Genomic DNA, 20,412 nt, shown 5'->3' with positions numbered 1-20,412 from the left:
TTCCATTGATCAAAAACTTTGAGCAGACGTTTTTCCTTTTTGTGGGCTTCCTCCTCCTGATATGCTCGCATTTTTTCTGTGGGCCTCCTTTGACGAACAGAGCATGAAGGCTCCTCTTCCTCGTTGACAGGTAGGTCCTCGATGTACTCTGTTTCCTTTTCAGATGTTTCCATGGTGAAGACAGGGTGATAAAGTTGACCATCAAATCCCAGAAGACGTTGTTTGGAGCCGTGGAGCTGGAACCTTAATGTGGCTTTCGCTGGGACTTCGGTGCTGAGGGTGGATTGAACTTTTTCTTAGCTCTGGGTGAAGCTCTTACTCCTCTTGGGTCAAGCTCTTACTGTAGCGTCCCGGTTGAATGGATGGTCTCTCAAACTGATGGTTCACAACGTTTATTTAATGCCTTTTTTTTTTGTGAACACACCGTAAGAGCTACAGAACATACAAATAAAATACATTAATAACTCAAACAGTGTTGTTTTCACATTTTACTTTAACATATAAATCAATTTTCTTACATTCTGTAATTAAACCTGTCATAAAGTGCAACATATTAACTATTACGGTTAATCAACGAATATTAGTGCCGTATAATAACGCAACCGTCACACCAAAGCAAATTACACATTTTACAGTAAAACTAAATATATATTTACATATTAAAAACTCTCACCTTGTTCCCATCAACCAAGCGCCAACCAACTGACTGTTTACACTCTAATCTGAACCACTCCTTTATTAGCTTCACTCCAACCTGAGCGCTCTTTCTGCGCGATGACCAGCAGTTAATTGTCAGTTAATTGTCTAACGTTGGCGTCACACTTCACCACACTTCCGTTTAAAACCCTTTCAAAATAAAAGCATAAATTCTTATGTTAACAAATACTCGTTTTTAAATGAGGAAACACAAATTACTAATAAGGTCATTTACACTTAGAGGCCACAAAAAATCACCCCAGTGTACGCAAACGGCCCCCGAGCCTCACTTTGAAGACCCCTGGCTTAGATTATCTGCGATATTGGAGTTTAAGTTTCAGTATTTTCTCTCTCAGTGTGATTTGAACAGACACCTCGCCCCTCCCCGACCTGCTGCTGCGAAGGGAAACGTCCCCGGATCGAGTCCAGAGGAAATGAACGAGCAGAGGGCGAGGAGTAACAGGAAGACGCTGAGAGCCGGGAGGGACAAAATGTGAGGAGAGGGGAGACGGAGACAGAAAGAAGGTCGCTTTCATTTCTGGCTCTTGCTTTGGCTGCTGCCGGTTTCCGGGGTGAATTTCTCAGGATGCTGCTGCAGATCGCGCCTCAACATCCGCGCATCTGAAGGAGGAAGAGCAGGAGGAGGAGGAGGAGATGCTGGCTGGACCTTCAGAAGGATTTCCCTGACGCATCTGTCAGCATCTCAGTCGCATCACCGCCGAAGGGAGAGGAACCCCAGAAGGAAAGAAAGCGCGGATATTTTTCCTTCCTCCTAAATTATTCATCTGCTCTCTGCGCTCCGCACACGCCGCTGTCTTTGTCTCGCATCTTCAGAGGATGGTTTTCAGCGGAGAGGCGGCGGACGGCGCCCCGGATTGCTCCAGCGCAGCGACATGCAGCCTAAAATAACCCCGGAGTCGGACAGCGAAGCGGCGGATACATCGTCCTCTCATCGGCGCACTGCTGGCTCTGGCGGCTCAAGCTTCCCTGCGGCTTTCCGTCCAGCTGATGTCACCCGGTGAGACGTCTCCGCAGCCTCCAGATCTCCGCTGAGCATCAGCTGACCTTCCGCCCGCCCTGAAACCCAAAACCGACCGGCGCCCGAACTCTTTTTCATGGCTTTTGTCTTCAGAAGATGGAGGGTGTTACTGCTGCTCAACGTGCTGGCGGTCGCAGGGTTCATGACCTTCTGGGCCAAGTGCAACACCCGCAGCGTGCAGGTGGCCGGTCCGGAGGCTCCGGCTGACGGGAGGCGGCCCCGGGCCAACGGCACGGCGCAGGGGCCCAGCGTGAGCCACGAGGTGCTGCTGAAGAGGCTCAGCTCGCTGGAGGATGTGGTGTACCGGCAGCTGAACGGTAACAAACTCAATGCCACAAAACACCTGGGCAGTAAAATGAATTCGCTTTCTTTTTCACTTTCTGAAACGATTAATCTAAATAATCTTGATTAATCGACTATTAAAATAATCACCTGCTAATTTAGTGCTTGGTTAACCCTTAACTGAAGTATTTAGACTCTAAAAGGGACATTTGATAAAAGAACTGCACTAAAAATAAATATATTTTTGCATTTTTAGATTAAAAAGTAAATTGTTTGTAGGTAAATACTCATAAAGTCGCAGATTTAGCTTCACCTGATTCAAATTCTGTAAAAAACGAGCTACTAAGAACCTTTTAATATCAGATTATTAACCCAGAAAATAATCAACCGATCAGTAGTCGGTACATTTTTAATTATAGTTTTATATTTTCTAGAAATGATCTATTTTTTGCATTTTAGGAAAAAAATATTTGTTTCCTTTTCCAAAAACGAATTTAATTATTTCCTTTTTGCATCTTATGTATTTAAAATATTGTGTGAAAAAGGCTAAAGTGGTTAAATGAAAAGTGCTTGAAAGTGCTTAAGTTTCTCAACTTCCAAGCTTCTGTTGCTACACATTCCCATAGCATGATGCTGCCACCACCGTGTTTCACTGTAGGGTCACAGTTTCAGTTTTTTCTCTACATTTAACGTTTTGTTGTGATCAGAAAGTTTGATTTTGCTCTCATCTAACCAGTTTTCTCCTTCCTCTACAAACAAAGACAAAGGCTTTTCTTCTCACCACTAAAGCAAATTTCTGTGACTCTGTTCATGCTAACGTTTCGTGACGCAGTTTGTAACCTTTGAACTTTCGCCTCGGTCCAACAGGTCTGTCCAAGTCCCTGGGCCTGATCGAGGGCTTCGGCGGCCGCGGGAAGGGCGGCCTGGCCGCCACGCTTTCCCCGCTGGAGGAGAACGACGCCAAGTACCTGAAGGAGAAGTACGGCTACAACGCCTACCTGAGCGACCGGATCTCTCTGGACCGGACCATCCCGGACCACCGGCCCAACAAGTCAGTCAAAAATACCCCTCAACTTCCAAGGCCTTCTAACGTCAGATCACAGATTACACATAATTATTTGCCGCTTTCAGCTGTGCCAACATAACAACAAGTTTTAATAATTCAGAAGCGACATCTATTTCCATAAATAAATGGAAACTCGACTCGCTGAGAATAGATGCACTTGGAACTTTTTCGGCTCTGCAAAGAAAATCCAATTAAAACTTTCAATAATTCACATGGAAAACTTCAGTTGCAAGAAGTTCATTATTTCAGCAAAAGAAAATAGATACTAGATGATTCCCACTTCTTCATATAAATATGTAAGTCAATCTTTGGTTAAAACATTTTTTATCCAGAAAATCCAGAAATTTTACTCAAGTAAGAGAAGAAATACTTCAAAAATAAAATTAGTCAAAGTGCAGTGTAGTAAAATACTCCTAAAAGTACTTTTTAAAAAAAGGTTTCTCAAGTAAATGTAAGTGAGTAGTTACTATCCAACTATATCAAACATAACTTAGAAGAAATTTGACTTTGCAAAGTGATTGCTTGAAATTAGGCCACTGCCTCTTTAAGAAGCTCCTGCTCTTTCTGAAGCTCCGCCTTCAGGAAGGCATCACAATATGGCTCCTCTATTAACCCTTTAACAACGTTTTTATGGGCACTTAACTGAGAAGCAGCTCCTATAATGAGCTTAGCAGCTGTTTGCTAATCGCTGCCGGCTAGTCTGAAGGAGCTCAGTGGGGAATTGGAAGCTCTGAGAAGGAGCTGCGTCTGGAAGGCGGGGCTAAGTCCACCCAGATGTTTTGCTCAACTCAATGGTTGCCATGGAGATTAAAGGATTTCTCAAATATGCATGAAAAAAATCAAATCAAAACTCCAGGTTTGTTTTTGATGTGGGAACAGAACGCTTTAAGGAACTGTTAAAAGGGGAAATTATTTGTATTTTCCTTATTTTATTTCAATATATTTTTCCACTCAAAGAGATAAATCATGATTTGAAAACATTTCTTTTTGTATTTACTCAGATTTATTTGTATTAAAATTAGTTTGATGATGACAAAAGTGTAGAAATAGGATCTCTAAGGAGACGAAGTCTGAATATTTCATCTTTATTCACGTTGCAAATGTTCTTCTTTTGGGAACATTTTCCCGACCCAGTTTTCTGTGTAGGTGAGCAAATTAAAAGTCGCGACCAACAACAATCCTTTGCTCTTTGCTGCCACCAGCCGCATGATTATGTGGGCTTTTTTCCCCCGTTTCGCAGAGCGTGGAAAACGTTGTAACTTGTCACCGCAGGGAGTCTCCAGGGTGCTGGGAAAAGAGCGAGTCTGGCTGTGATGCCTGCAACCTGGAAGCAGCAGCAGGATGTCAGCTGGAGCCTGATGAGCCTCGCTGCGTTTCATTCAGGCTCCTTTTACTCTGCAGAGCAGGAGGTGGTGGTGAAACACCAAGCAAAGGCGAGGAAAGTAATGCAGCGTCTCTTGCATTAATTTGTTTAAGTCTGCAGATGTGAAGCCGCTCGCATCCATCTGCAGCGCTGAGGGAATCAGAAAGGACGATCACTGACGCGGTATTCAGAGACTGTACTTGTGAAGTGACAAGTTCTCACTCACATTTGAAACCATTCATGCTGCTCTGCTGTTGCTGCTTGCTCTGATCATTCAGCAGTTTCTACTGCAGAAACAGTTTTAACATATTTGCTTAAATAAACTAACCTATAAGTAACTTTTCAACACAATGTTTGAGTTTGTTTTAGATCCATAATTCCTTAATATTGATTAAAAAGTACCAATTCACTTATTGGGAAACTGTCTTGTTTTAACTGGAATAATCTGCTATTTTTATATTTAGAAGCTCAATTGACTGATTAAAATCTCATTTTCTAAGAATAAAGTAAGCATAGTAGGTCATCTTTAAGCATTTGGCATGCAGAGGTAAGTGGATTTGTGGAAACGGTTGCTCTCATATTTGAGTTGTAGTTGTGCAGATTGTGTGGTTGTTAAGATGTTTTCCCACAGCAGGAATATTAATAATATCAGTATATATCACATTATAAGGAGTTCTCCAGGTTGATGTTAATTTTAAAGTGTTGATTCAGAAAATAATTCCTCAGTTTCACACGAACTCGATTCACTTCCCCTCTTTAGATTTAGCAGTTTCCAGTTCTGCGACTGGAGCTTTGATTATTCCCTTTTAACTCCCGTCTGATGTTCAGCTTTTCACAATTAGATCAAAGCTGCTGCTGCTGAGAAAAAATGTGTTTTGCAGTTTGAGGCGGTAAAAATGTTCTTTGATATTTTATTTTTTTCTATTTAGAAACTAGAACTTTTCCCGTGGAAGTGGATAAAGTTGTAGGAGTGGATTAAATTTTTGTGCTTTTTTCCCCCTCCTTTTTAAAGTTTATATTTTTATTAAAAAACCCATTTTTGACGCGTGTTTAAGAACTTTATGAATGTTTTCAATTTGCTTCGAGGACCTTTCATGTTTGCTATTGCTATAAGATTTCTCCTAAGAAATAAATAATGGTAATAACACATCAATAATCGTATTAGTCTCATTAAATATTTTGTTTTGTTGTAAGTCCATTAATTATTAGTCCGACGGATAAATCTCTTAATTCTTAGACCTTCAATTGACTGAAATGGAAGTTTATTTAATTTAATTTGGAAAAGAGGAATCATTCCATCTATATGCTTATTAAACCAATAACTAGTAGGAATTACATTTATTTTAATGATTAATTAAGTAGTTAATTAAAAGACGAGGTATAATTACTATGTGAACAGAAATGTGACGTCAGAAAGAAAAGCAGAAAAGAAAGTTGGTTTTTGACTCCTTCAATAAACTGACAGGAAAACTCTTGAATTAATCTGCATCCTGATGCGTCGGCGCTTCATCATGCTGGTCTTGAAACAATTTTTCAAAAGAACAAAAGGTAATAATAATAAAGATAAGATGTTTTAATCTGTCTTTACCAAAGATATAAAGGTATAAAAAATGGCTTTTAAACCAAATTAAACATAGTTGTGACTTATTTACAGTTACATGTCAAATGTAATTTACATAATTACTAACTAGATTGTTCATAATTAATGATTAAGTAATTCATTAATTAAAGCATGATTGATTTTTGAGAGAGGAAGTCTCTTATTTTGAAGTGAGTAACAGGATCTGGTTTGTCTTTGGTCACTGTTACAACGGCCTGATTTTGACACAGATTTGTGTAAGTTTATATTGTCAACTCTTAGTGACAGTTTTAAGAAATATGCATAAAAAATAATTTATGAAAGTAATTTACTGCAGCTTTAAGGAGCATCAGAGCAACTTCGTCATCATAAAAACCCCAGGATCGATCATGTTATGGTTTAAAAATCTCTGACTAAAGTCACAATGAAGGTCAGTCATTCATTCAGTTGAAAACCTTGGATTTATTATTTATCATTTACTTCCATTTATCTTTTTATCTCACACCGTTATTGATTAAAGAGGAACGTGAAGGAAGTCGTAGCCGCCGCCTACATGAGAGCTAAACTTAGAGCTCTTCCTCTTTGCGCTTCATTAGAGCTGTTCGAGCAGAGGTGAAAATAAGCCTCCTGTCAGCAGCACACACACACACACACACACACACACACACACGCACACACACACACACACACCCACACACACACACACACGCACACACACAGAGAACATGTGATCAGGCCTGCAGAAAGCTGCATGTTTTTCCTTCCTTGGTGCTCTAAAGCAGCGGTGAAGGATGGTTATGTGCAGAATATTTGGTTTGCATTAAATTTAGCTAATATTTGCTTTTCTTCCTGCAGATGTAGGAAAGTCAGCTACCCCCGAGACCTGCCTCAGATCTCCCTCATCTTCATCTTCGTCAACGAGGCGCTGTCGGTCATCCTGCGCTCCGTCCACTCGGCCGTCAACCACACGCCGGCTCACCTGCTCAAAGAGATCATCCTGGTGGACGACAACAGCGACGACGGTCAGTAAGAGCCTCGCATCAAGGCTGAGTTCAAATGGGGAGGGATTGTGAGAAATTCACATTTTTGTACTTCTGTTTGGGTTCCTACTGTTTCTAAAAACAATCCAGGTGTCTAAGAAAAACCCCATCAAACTCGTTTTTTGGCAATAAGTTATTATTTTTGGTGTCTGGAAAAATGAGCTGTAGGTTTGTGTGAAGAGGAGCGTTGGGCGCGGTGACTGATGGCGTCCATGTCTTTCTCCGGCAGACAGACAGGCAGGCAGATAGACAGAGCGACCAGTGGCAGGTCACAGGGGAAACGTCCCCGTCTTGTTCATCTGGGCTTTCTGAGATGAGAACGGTTCAGAGCAAACGGCAGGACAAAGAGACCAGAAAGACGGAGAGGCGTCTGAGAAATGGGATGGAAGTGCAAGAAAGGAAAGGTCACAGAGTGAAGAGAGCTGAAGGAAACGACAAAAGGCAAATTAAGAGGGAAGGTCAGAGAAGAGGAGAGGAGGAAATAATGGAAGAGCTGCGAGAACAAGCCAGGCTATTAGAGGAGGAGGAGGTGGGGGGCCGAGAGATAAATGAGGTCGGAGAGCGACTGCAGGATCCGGAAGAAATGGAGGGAGCAATCCAGCAAACATGAGGCCGTCACAGAATCAGGCATTTCAATGTTTTCAGCTAATCCAACAAGGAGGTTCAACCATGAAGCCAGTCGGGATCCGTCCCGAGTTTAACCTGGGGCTTGGCCACGTCCCAAATGGTTCCTGTTGTCCCTCTGCAGCGACGTCACTGACCCGACCCGGGCGCCGTGATGGGAGTCGGGAGCGCTGAGCAGAGCCGCTGAAACTGTTTTCCTGTCAGGACAAAAACAGGACAAAAGACACAACATTTAAAAAAGTGTTTTTTTTCATTTACCCCAAAGTAACAACAACGATTAATGTAATAATTAGATCGGCATTAAAAGAGTCAAAGCAAACTGCTGACATACGACAGACTGACCTCCCCTGAAATGACTCATTAGGGGATTTAAATACTGGTTTAGCTAAACTGTATGGGCAAAACAAAATGGCTGCCAGCTGACAACTAACCCAAAACAGAAAGCAGCATTAATACAACATAATTTTATATGTAAACATTGTAAGGACAAACGGTTTCTACCCTTGTCTGCTCAGCAACCTGTGACTATTTTTAAAGTGAAATCAACTAAACTGAAGCGATGTCAGATTTTTTCATATCGACAGAGTCTGGTGCACATTTGCATGGTTGAGGTGAAGAAACCACCAAATACAGATATGATATCTGTGGCGCTGGCAACAAAACAGTAGAAAAAAATACATGTTTGGTGAATATTAGCACACAGTCGAGTGATTAAAATAAATATAATCCTGCATAAGAGAGGATTAACTGTCTCTAACTGAACTCACACTGCAAAGTATTTCTGGTCTAGTTTCTAGCAAATATCTTAGTACACTTGAAATAAGATAAACTAACTTAAAAGTAACTTTTTAACAATATATAAAAGCTTGTTTTAAGTAATTGCTTAATATTCATAAAAACGTTCTAGTTCTTTTGGCAGATTATTTTACTTATAGCAAGACTTTTTTTAAAATCATTATTAAGGAATTATTTGCTTAAAATAATTATTTCTTGCTAAAAAGTTACTTGTAAATGAGTTTATCTTATTTCAAGAGGACAAACATATTTAGACCAGAAACACTTGGTGAGATTCTGTGTTTCTGCAGTGAAGAATAATTTGCAACTTCCACTTTAGCCTCATTTGCATGGTGTGTGTGTGTGTGTGTGTGTGTGTGTGTGTGTGTGTGCGCGTGTGTATGCTTGTGTGTGTGTGTGTGTGTGTGTGTGTGTGTGTGTGCGCGTGTGTATGCTTGTGTGTGTGTGTGTGTGTGTGTGTGTGTGTGTGTGCGCGTGTGTATGCGTGTGTGTGTGTGTGTGTGAGAAATAGAGAGAACAACAACAACACAGGATGGGAAATTACCTTGTGATCAAGAGCAAAGAGAAACACAGAGGGAATGAGAAATGTGTTTTTGTTTTGGGGGGAATATGGAAGTGTGTGTGTTGGTGTGTGTGTGTGTGTGTGTTGGTGTGTGTGTTGGTGTGTGTGTGTGTTGGTGTGTGTTGTGGTGTGTGTGTTGGTGTGTGTGTTGGTGTGTGTGGTTTGTGTGTGTGTGTGGGGGTGTGTGTTGGTGGTGTGTGTGTGTTGGTGTGTGTGTGGGGGGTGGGGTGTGTGTGTTGGTGTGTGTGTGTTGTGGTGTGTGTGTTGCTGTGTGTGTGTTGTGGTGTGTGTGTTGGTGTGTGTTGGTGTGTGTTGCTGTGTGTGTGTTGTGGTGTGTGTTGGTGTGTGTTGCTGTGTGTGTGTTGGTGTGTGTGTGGGTGTGTGTGTTGGTGTGTGTGTTGGTGTGTGTGTTGGTGTGTGTTGCTGTGTGTGTGTTGTGGTGTGTGTGTTGGTGTGTGTGTTGGTGTGTGTGTGGGTGTGTGTTGCTGTGTGTGTGTTGGTGTGTGTGTTGGTGTGTGTGTGGGTGTGTGTGTTGGTGTGTGTTGGTGTGTGTCATGAAGAAAGCGGAGGTTTTGCTCCGGAGGGAAACGGCTGATGAGTTAATTCATGGATCAAAGGTGGAGCTGCAGACTCCCTTCGGTGTTGTTTGGTTTCTGCTGGAGCTTAAGAAAAGCACCGCGGGAACCATGGAGCAGATTTGAGTCATCTTTCTGCTCCGCTGCGCGCCAGGGTCGTGTTGTGAAATTCATTTTTCCAAATTTGAAGCCTTCTCTTTTTGTGTGTTTGTTTCTTACTAAATCAGGACCTGATCAGGGGAAAATAAATGATCTCCTGGCGAATTTTGCTGATTTCCAAACAAATCTAAAGCATTTCGATCTTCAATATTTCCAAATATGTGCAACTTGGATGTGTTCTCCAGTGTGAACTGCAAACGAGCTGAAATTGCCGCGCATGCGCAGTGGAGACAGCACTCAGTGTTTTGCTAACCGCCGCAAAAACGTAGAAGAAGAAGAATTCGGTGGATGCTAACATGTAGCTTAGCTTATGAGTCTAACGCTGTAATCGAACCAGAGCAACACGAAAACAACTTAATCCTCATTACAGCCTGTTGGTTTTTATTCTTCGTGTTTTTATGGCGTTTGACAAGCAACGCACTGATGCGCATTACCGCCATCTACTGGAATGGAGTGTAGATCGGGACGCTACAAATACTGTATGTATTTTCTCCCATCAAATAAAATAAATAAAACTTATATCCTTTCTATCGATTTTGTTTTCTTAAAAATATTCAGAAGTAGAATTTTTGTCCAAAATATCTTGTTTATTTAACTGTAATTTATTTTACACATAATTTGCTTCTCTCAACAGAATATTTATAACAAACGATGTTTTACAGTCTCCTCTTGAAAACAAAACCCACTGTTTCCTGTTGGATGTTTTCCCCTGTCATCTGGATTTGACGGTTTCCTCTTTTTTATTTCGCAGGACGCAGAATAGTGACGTTCAGGTCAGGAGAATGAAAACGTTGAAAAGGATCAGATACGTATCGGATTTGGTTCTTCAGACTGTCCTGAATCCGGGTCGCATTAAGAAGAAAAACAACTTCTGGTTAACTTCAGGCTGCAGCGAGGATGTAAACTGATTCAGTGTTTCTTCAGGGCGAAGTGCAACCCAGAGCTTTGCTGTTTAACTGTAATCAGGTTACAGTGTGCATGTCGGATTCCTCTGCTGGGATCGGCTTAATTTCCTAAGTCTGTGTCCTTCATGCTCTGCTTTCCATTAATCTGTCTGGAACTGAAAGTCTCAATGTCCAGAGTAAATTATTCTGCATTTTCTCTGAAACGTGACGAGGTCAGACATGGGAACGTTTAGCAGCGCCTGCAATCATTCGTAAAGACGTCCAAAAGGTTTAAAAGAAATAAATGTTGAAGGCAGCGACACTAAAATGTGCAGAAAGCTTCAGTTTGAGGACTAAATATTTTCAAACAGTCAGTGAGTTTTATAAGTTAAACATTTTGCCATTGCAATTAGCATTTTTTCATTAATATTAAGGAACTACTGAGTTTAAACAAGCTGTTTATACAATATATTACTAAAAAGTTCCTTTTAATTTAGTTTGTCTTATTTTAAGATATTGCACAGAAATACTTGGTGAGGTTTTGTGTAAGGATCTAATTTCTCATAGTCTTTGTCTGTCGTATGATCAGCAAACATCTGTATTTCCTGAAGGTTCTCTTGTTATTCCCGTTTTGAAGAGTGACTTGAAGGTGCTTATTATCAGCCCCTGGAAGGAAAGCTATAAAAACTGTTTGAATGCAGTTTGATTATTTATTTGATCTATTGCAGAGTGGATTTATTGTTCATGTTTTCTGTTCATGTTTGGTCTGCAGAGCAGCTGAAGGCGCCGCTGGAGGATTACGTGAACAAGCGCTACCCTGGGCTGGTCAAGATCGTCAGAAACCAGAAGAGAGAAGGACTGATCCGGGCCAGAATCGAGGGCTGGAAGGTGGCGACGGCCGAAGTGACCGGGTTCTTTGATGCCCATGTGGAGTTTACGCCATCGTGGTGCGCATCATCTTTTCTCTCATGATATTTTACATTTCTTCAACAGACAAACAAATGTTAACCTGCGCAGAGATTCAGGGAGCAAAACAACAATGTGAGCGCCTGTTAAAACATCGTAGGATTGGCTACAATAGAAATGACAAAATAAAAAATAAAAAAACAGTTAAAGTTAATAATATTGTTGTTTTGAGGCCATTTTCAAGTAATATAAATAATGGAACATTTAACACTGTGACTGAAAGACATTTTAAATAAATAAACAAAACAACAGAAACAATTCAAATGATTTTTTAGGAAGTATTAAGTTGTTAACTAAATCAACTAAATCAAAAAATAATTTAGTTGAAACCAAAACATCAGACTGAAGTTTTTTTTTGTATCATCCAGTTTTTGGTAGAAAAACTAAAAATAGTGCAAATAGAAACTATAAAGTTTGTTTAAATAAACATGCTAACTTGTATTTAAAGTAACCGTACTTTCCATGTCTGGTGCAGAAAATCATCTTTTTTCTATTTCCTGTTTTGATATTTTTTACATAAACATTTAGGAGGAAATGAAACGATGATATGAACTAACGCTTTCCGACCTTCAGGTGTAAATTTCCACCGTTTGTCGCGTTTGTGTCATTGCTATTGTTGGTCACTGATTAAAGCGTCCAGTATCAATAAATTTGCAGCTATATGGTCAGGAACGAATGGAGCCTCCAGCTGCATGAGAGGATTTAATCCAGCCGTTCTTATCAGATTCTGAGATGGGATAAATTTAATTAGCACTCAGAGGATTAGTGTTCCAGAGCAGAAGCCAAGATAATTAGACGGATTCATTAAGACAAAGCATAATACTCCCTGATTAAAATTTGTGAGAAGTTGAGAAACTTTGAGGGTTTTTTCATTGTTTGCGTTGCGGTCAGGGCCGAGCCGGTGCTGGCCAGAATCAAAGAGGACCACAAGAGGATCATCCTGCCGTCCATCGACAACATCAAGCACGACACCTTCGAGGTGGAGCGCTACGAGAACTCGGGCCACGGCTACAACTGGGAACTGTGGTGCATGTACATCAACCCGCCCAAGCAGTGGTGGGACGAGGGGGACATGTCGGCACCCATCAGGCAAGAAACACTCACCCTAAATACTGGGGAAAGAAAAGCTTTTAATACACGTCCACACTGTGGCAGCTCTTCATGTGGGCGGTCGTCCAGGGCGGCATCAGAAAGGGGCGGGCACCCGAAAACTAGAAATATAATATGAAATGATGTGGGAGCTTGTACTGAGTCAATAAATCCTTAATGTTGATGAAAACGTCTTTGTTCCACTGGCTGATTCACTTAGAACATTTTCCCATAAGTGAAATAATCTTCTGGTGGATCCAGAACGTTTGCATCAAAATTAAGGAGTTACTGGCTCAAAACAAGAAGATATTTCTTGCTTGTATGATAGTTTTGTCTTATTTCAAGTGAACTGATACATTTTCTCTAGAAACTAAAGCTAAAAGGTTTTGTGTTGATGCAGAGATGTGTCTTCTTCACTTTCTGCAACAATCTGCAGCTTAAATACTGATGGAAACGTTTTAGTTCCTCTGGAATATCATTTAACTTGTAACAAGACATTTTCCCCTGGTTACAAGTGAGATAATCTGAAATGTTTGCTCGAAAACGAGACCAAAAATACTTGGTGAGGTTTTGTGTTTTTGCAGTGATGATTGCAAAAGCTTGTTAACTCAACAGGTTGTCCAAAGCGTCTTTATCGCTGACATTCTTCTGCTGCAGGACTCCTGCCATGATTGGCTGCTCCTTCGTGGCCAACCGGGACTACTTTGGGGAACTCGGCCTGCTGGACTCGGGCATGGACGTCTACGGAGGGGAGAACATCGAGCTGGGCATCAGGGTTTGTGTGTCACCCACTTTCCTTTTGTTCTTGAGCACTCTTTGCGCCCGCAGGTTGAAATGGAGCAGTGGCCGCCGTAGCGTGGCGTCGCTGATAAATGAGGCCCCATTAAGTCTCCGGGAGGAGCGGTCCTCTGTGTGCCGCCGACAGCAGGCCCAGAAAGATAAATAGGTCACAGGAAGCAGGAAGCTTTGGGAGTTTGCTTCTGCACACTGATTTAAAAATCTGTCATGTTGGATTATTTTAAACTGAATTTTATACAATTCTGCAGCGGAAAAGCAAATTTAGCGAATTCTTAGCATCAGAGGTAAAATATAAATCCAAACCACCTTCATTGATACATTTTGTCTAATTATTTTTACCAGCCCATGTTGTGGAACGTTTTGCCTGCAGGTTTGGCTCTGCGGCGGAAGCATGGAGGTGCTGCCTTGCTCCAGAGTGGCTCACATTGCTCGAATGAAGAAACCTTACCACAGCAACATCGCGTTCCACACCCGGCGCAACGCTCTGCGTGTGGCAGAGGTCTGGATGGACGAATACAAATCCAATGTGTACCTGGCCTGGAACATCCCCATGGAGGTGAGGAACCGTGATGCTCAGCTTGTTATCGCTGCCAGTTGGACCTTAAATATCAGACACCAACTATCTCACGGTGCTTTCACACCTGACAGTCCAGTAGACTCGGTTTGACTGGGGATCAAAACTGAATCAAACCCTTTGAGAAACCGTTCCCCTCCTCACCTGTGGGGGCGCTGTAACAAGCCCCGCATGACAGAAACAATATAAAAATCTCTAAAGAATTTTCCATTTAGCTTAAAATTTTACATTTTGAAAATAAATGTGTGTAATGGAAACGGCAATTTTGAAAATAATTCTTGTTTTTTATATAAAGTTTTGGTGATAGGAAGAAATTGTTTGTTTTGTATGGAAATGACTGCATTCTGGAAAACAGTTTTTATGGCATCATAGCTTCATTTATCGCTGATGCAGCTGTTTATACGCTTCAACCGGATGTTGCTACTGTAGGAAAAGAAGAAGACAACAGGAAGTGTGACAGGAAGTGATAGGAGGATGGTGTCAATAAAAAATGGAGTGGCATGAAATTTTAGAATAATAAGATCTTTACTTTAAAGAAAAGTGTTTGAAATGTGTTTAAATATTCCTAAATAACGAGTTTAGTGTCAGAGTTTGCCTTCAGGGTAATGAACACTGCATTGTTTGACTATCAGGATAAAATGTTTGGGAAGAGCTCTATCTGAACTGCATCAATCTGACAGACTCCCAATGGACTGAAAGTTAAAACCGATGATATTTATAAAATATTTTGTCTATTTTCCATTTAAGTTTAGCTTAAACTTTTTTCCCCCTTACTTGTTTTATTCCAATCATTTGCATCAATTAAGACATTAAAATAAACAAAAGTTTGTTTATTTAACGCAAAGTGCTATTATTTTATTTACTCGTACCAAATCCTCTGAATAATTAGTGTTAATAACACAACATAATGAAGCTGCTTATGTGCTTCATTATTTCTCAAATCCTCAGCAGAAATTTATATATTTACAACCAGGGATGTACAAAAAATGTGTTTTTGAAAATTAATTAGGTGTAAGACACTGCAGACATCTTACCGCCCTGTTTGTGCTAATTAAGTGCAGCGATCACAGCAGCATCACTAGTTAGCACGTAGCTAATTAGCTTTCATGCACTGATTTCTAAAGCATGCCTGCGTCACCGTGGATCTGTTCACGATGAGTTTATGTGCAGCAGATCGATTACCTTAAACTTAAAAGTGCCAGTTTTTCCTTCGTGTTGTTTCCATGATGCTCGCATGTGCTTGTTCTACATGAAAATTAGCACTTTCTTCTTTGATTTCCAATTTTGACCTCCAATGATTCACTTCCTGCTAAAGAGCGCCCCCTGGTGGTTGAAGAAAAATCCATTGAAAAGCCGCACGGTTCAAATCGCGAGGACGGGGGAGTCGTGTCAGTATTTCACCTTATGCCGGCAGGATTGTACCAGCGTTTTGTGTTTTGCAGAACCACGGCATCGACTACGGTGACGTTTCTCAGAGGGCGGCCCTGAGGAAGAATCTGCAGTGCAAGAGCTTCCAGTGGTACCTGGACAACGTTTACCCGGAAATGAGGAGGTACAACAACACGGTGTTCTACGGTGAGGTGAGTTGGCTGGTAAATAGTTACATTTAGAAAATTGTTTTTCTAGGAGTATTTTTTTACTATACTGCACTTTGAATAATTTTATTATGAAGAATTTCTACTCTCACTTGAGTAAAATTTCTGGATTTTTGACCCACTGAATGAAAATCAAACATGTTTTAACAAAGACCTGCAATTTTTGTTAAAGTTTTTCACTGAAAGAAACAGATTTGAAAAATTTTTCCAGACTGTTATTGTTTGTCATGAATTATTGTCTTTTTGGTCCTTGAAATACCAAAATTTCCACTTAACTTTATATTTTGTCCCATCTGATGAAGCACTTCTTAAGTATTAAATGATTGCTAGTTTGACAAGCTGCTCAGTTCTTGGGTCGACTTTTTACCAAATACTTTTTTTACTCTTGCTTGAGTAATTTCTTGGACAGATACTTTTTACTTCAGTATAATTGTGTTGAAGTATTGCTAATCTTACCTGAAGACAGTTTTTGGGTCATCAATTGAACTGGCATGGGGGTCAAAGGTTGTACATCTGAAGCCACCGAAGAAAAACAAAACCCCTGATTGGAAAAGTAGAAATGTGCATTTAAAGCTTAATGATGAAACTGAAAAATCAGATTTCTTTTTCTCAGAAAGCTGTAGTGATTGGCTGATAGTTTACATGTTATTTTTATTTTTATCTTCCCTCAGATCCGTAACTCCAAAGTGAGCCACCTGTGTATGGATCAGGGTATGAAGGAAAACCACACAGCCACCCTTCACCCCTGCCATGGCTGGGGTCCTCAGGTAAAACACTGTGTGCTTTAAAAAAACCAAACAAATAAATACATGGTTTGTGTCTCTTTAAGTACTATTCAAAATTCACATTTTTGTATTTCTATTTTGAGTTTCTACTGTTTCTAAAAACAACGTAAGCGCTTAAAAAAACCACCTTGGTGTTTATTTAACAATAAGTTTTTTTGTTTTTTTGATATCAGAAAATGAGCCATTTCAAAAACCTTCAGAATGTATCGTCACCTAGCAACCCCTGCGGAACTCTGCTCGTTACCTAGCAACCCCTGCGGAACTCTGCTCGTTACCTAGCAACCCCTGCGGAACTCTGCTCGTCACCTAGCAACCTAAGCTGAATTCCAGCCCATTTGGTCAGCTGGTTTTACAGTTCACCAATGTTCCCCTGTGTTTGTCTAACAAGCTGAGTTGGGTTGAGTTTTGCTGTCAGAGGGAAAATGTTTGTCTGTCACTTTTTGTTTTTTTTTGTGCTGAGTCAGCAGCTGTCAGCTCATGAGCTGCTTCAGTCTGCAGGCATCCAGCTGTCGCCACAAGCAGGTGCTCAGGGCGGCTCCGAAATGTGCAAAGATCAACAGATTCAAAGGATCATTTGAGTTTGGCTAAGCCTCATTTCGTTTTGCAATTTATTTATTCATGCAGGGTTTTTTTTAGGACTAATGCAGTAAAAAAGGTTTATTTTTTCCCAGAAGATTTGGTCCTGAATGCATGAAGGGATCTGTTTAATGGAGGAGTTGGGAAACTTCTCAGATGAAGATGAAATCTAAAACAGAAAACGCAGTTATTGTGGTCGAAGATTGTTTTCAATTCCTGTTTTTCTTTCAAATAAAAAAAAAAGCAGGAACAAAACAGACAGCAGACAGAGAACAAGACATAAACAGAAATAAATATATGATTTTTTTTGTTGTAGTGGCATAAAAATAGATCCTGGAAACGTGAATTACACATGTAATCCGGTTGGATTATAAAGTAAAAAAAGGCCAAAATGTCACCAAAATCATTTTAAGAAAACTGTATTTCAAAACGTTTTGCAGTAAGTTTAAGTGAAAACTTCAGTTTCTTTGTTTCAGATGGAGAAATTCAAAGTTATTCAGGCGTAAACAGCAGCTTGACTTTCTCTCCTTTGATGTTTCGCTGTTTGCACCGTCAGGTTTCGAATTTTAACCGTTTCTCTGGAACAGATTGAGCTGATAAAACTAATTAACAGGAAACTCAGTTCAAGCCAGTGAAAAACAAAGATTTGTTTAGTTTCTCATCATCCTGGAACAACAACACCCCATTTTGCTGAAAGCAACTAAAATCAGCCTGAATGATGACAGGAAGTTCCTGTCAGAAAAAGTCACGATCCAGAACGTCTCACATTTTGAAAAAGTTTCGTCATTGGGACTTGATTTTCACCTCTTTGTGACAGTTTGTTCTCGTCTTCACTCAGTTGGGACGCTACACCAAAGAGGGTCAGCTGTTCCTGGGTCCGCTGGGCAGCACCGGAGACGACACCCGCTGCGTGGTGGACGACCCGATCAGCAGCTTCCCACAACTCCTGAACTGTGACAAGGTGACCAACGCCAAGCAGAAGACCTGGAGCTTCTCCCAGGTGAGCAGGAAGCAAGAGTCTGAACCGGAAACCAAAACCTGAAGCTGCGTACAGCTTCCCTAATAGTTGTTGTTTCAGGTGGTTCATTAAAAGGTCTTTATGACTAAATAATGCAAAGTTTACACTTTTAATCAACTTTATTTACCGAATGACATCTCAATAGTCGTAAACATCCATAAAAACTCCCCCATCTTCACTCCAGACGTTAATATCTGTCTTATGCAAACCAGTCATATAAATGTATAGCAATTATCTTGCTATACGTAAATAATCTGATAGTATTTTTTCATCAATATTAACAAATTATTATAACAAACTCATATTTCTTGGTTCAGTTTCGTCTTGTTTTGGGATTTTGTGTTTCTGCAGTGCATCCCTGTTCTCTTATTATTTACTTTACTACCTTTCTAAAAGGTCAGAGGTCATTCTGTTTTCACATTAAATCCTCTGTGCCTTGTGGCCATCAAAATAACAAAGTTTTAGAAAACTATGTAAATCTTCCACCCATTGTGATGATGGGATTTTCTCCTGCAGAAAATCTAAATTCAGCAGAATTTTTCTTGCTTTTTTCCGACTCGGATTCCAGCTGGAGCTCAGGAAGAATCCTTAGACTCCCTGCTGTTGTTCCCTCTGTGATTATATTAATTCAAAATCCTAATTATGCATCATAGACTTTTTAACATGGGACACACCTCTTTGAAGTAATAATAATAATAATATCCCCAGTAACTGAATTTTGGATTCCTTTTTAATAAATAGCTTTTTGAATGAAAATTAATTGCAACTCAATATGTAATTATTAGAATGTTTTTTAAAAATCAATGACAAAGAATTGACTTTTTTATTCAAAATGGCCTCTGATTGTAACCTGCATATCTACAGTTTGTTTCAGTGGCAACGATAATGTTAAATAATCTTTCATTATGTCATGGAGAGGCGTTTCTTCCCTCGGGATGCTTCATGCTTGAAACTACAGGTGAAACTGACTGAACTACTTATTTATTAATTAAGCTAATAACTGCCTGACCACTTGGACATTTTTAGAAAGCAGTAGAGATCACAACGGAAGTAAAAGAAAACAAGCAAAAAGTGAATTTTACTTGATCGGTTCCCTTTGATATCATCCTGACTCCCCGGTTCTGGTCCTGCAGAACGACTCCATCGTAAACCGGGCCACGGGTCGCTGTCTGGAGGTGGTGCCGGCCAACGTTTACTTTGGCCACCTGCTGGTCCTGCAGCCCTGCTCGGGTCAGAGGTGGACCATCAAGAACGCCATGAAGCCGTAGCCGCCGGCGCCGCCGCTTCCTGGGCTGCGATTGGCTGAGGCTGGTCACAACGAGCCAATGAGACGCTGATGCAAACCTTCAACAGAAACGTTTTATCAAAACTTTGGGTGCCATGAAGATTATCGTGAATTATTTTTTATAAAATGAACATTCAGAATGACAAACTAAGCATGAGGACTGATTCTCTGATTTATTTTGACTTGATGTGTTGTTATAAATCCTCTGTGTGTGTGGGTGTGTGTGTGTGTGTGTGTGTGTGTGTGTGTGTGTGTGTGTGTGTGTGTGTGTGTGTGTGTGGGTGTGTGTGTGTGTGTGTTACTGCTGAACCATGATTTGATGTTCATGACATGAGACTCAATCAACCAAAAATGTTGGACAGGAAGAGCAGAAGCTCTGGAGCCGACCTTCATGTCGGTGCGTTTCTGCAAACTTCATGTGTTTCTGTTTCAAACCGGTTTGGACGAGCGGCTCTCTGGAGGGGCGGCTCTCTGGAGGGGCGGCTCTCTGGAGGGGCTCTCTGGACGGGCGGCTCTCTGGAGGGGCGGCTCTCTGGACAGGCGGCTCTCTGGAGGGGCGGCTCTCTGGAGGGCGGCTCTCTGGAGGGCGGCTCTCTGGAGGGCGGCTCTCTGGAGGGGCGGTTCTCTGGAGGGGCGGCTCTCTGGAGGGGCGGCTCTCTGGAGGGCGGCTCTCTGGAGGGGCGGCTCTCTGGAGGGCGGCTCTCTGGACGAGCGGCTCTCTGGAGGGGCGGCTCTCTGGAGGGGCGGTTCTCTGGAGGGGCGGCTCTCTGGAGGGCGGCTCTCTGGAGGGGCGGCTCTCTGGAGGGGCGGCTCTCTGGAGGGGCGGCTCTCTGGAGGGGCGGCTCTCTGGAGGGGCGGCTCTCTGGAGGGCGGCTCTGCAAATTTTCTGAGGTTTTCCTCACTTTTCTGGTCACATTTTCCCTCATTTCACTGAAGTGAACAAAAATTTTTAGATGACAGAAAAAAACCCACAAAATTGCTCAATTTATTGGATAAAAGTTACATTTTAACAGCAAAGCAATAAAAACGAAGGCTGCACTCTGATATGTGCTGCAGTCATTA

At 41.3% G+C, this 20,412-nt stretch overlaps 1 protein-coding gene across 1 annotated transcript; it reads left to right on the top strand.

The window, feature by feature from the left end:
- The first annotated feature begins 1,084 nt into the window (after positions 1–1,084).
- Positions 1,085–19,883, top strand: galnt17 (polypeptide N-acetylgalactosaminyltransferase 17). Its single transcript, XM_055028924.1, has 11 exons — positions 1,085–2,052; positions 2,885–3,068; positions 6,881–7,047; positions 11,437–11,611; positions 12,522–12,719; positions 13,377–13,494; positions 13,888–14,073; positions 15,534–15,671; positions 16,358–16,453; positions 17,886–18,047; positions 19,199–19,883. Exons 1-11 carry the CDS (start codon positions 1,812–1,814, stop codon positions 19,331–19,333), a joined length of 1,800 nt encoding a protein of 599 aa, XP_054884899.1. The 5' UTR covers positions 1,085–1,811; the 3' UTR covers positions 19,334–19,883.
- The last annotated feature ends 529 nt before the right edge of the window (positions 19,884–20,412 follow it).

The sequence above is a fragment of the Poeciliopsis prolifica genome, unplaced genomic scaffold (assembly GCF_027474105.1).
Source record: "Poeciliopsis prolifica strain line A6 unplaced genomic scaffold, Auburn_PproV2 SCAFFOLD004, whole genome shotgun sequence".
Classification (NCBI taxonomy): Eukaryota; Metazoa; Chordata; class Actinopteri; order Cyprinodontiformes; family Poeciliidae; genus Poeciliopsis; species Poeciliopsis prolifica.
This window is presented reverse-complemented; position numbering and strand designations above follow the sequence as displayed.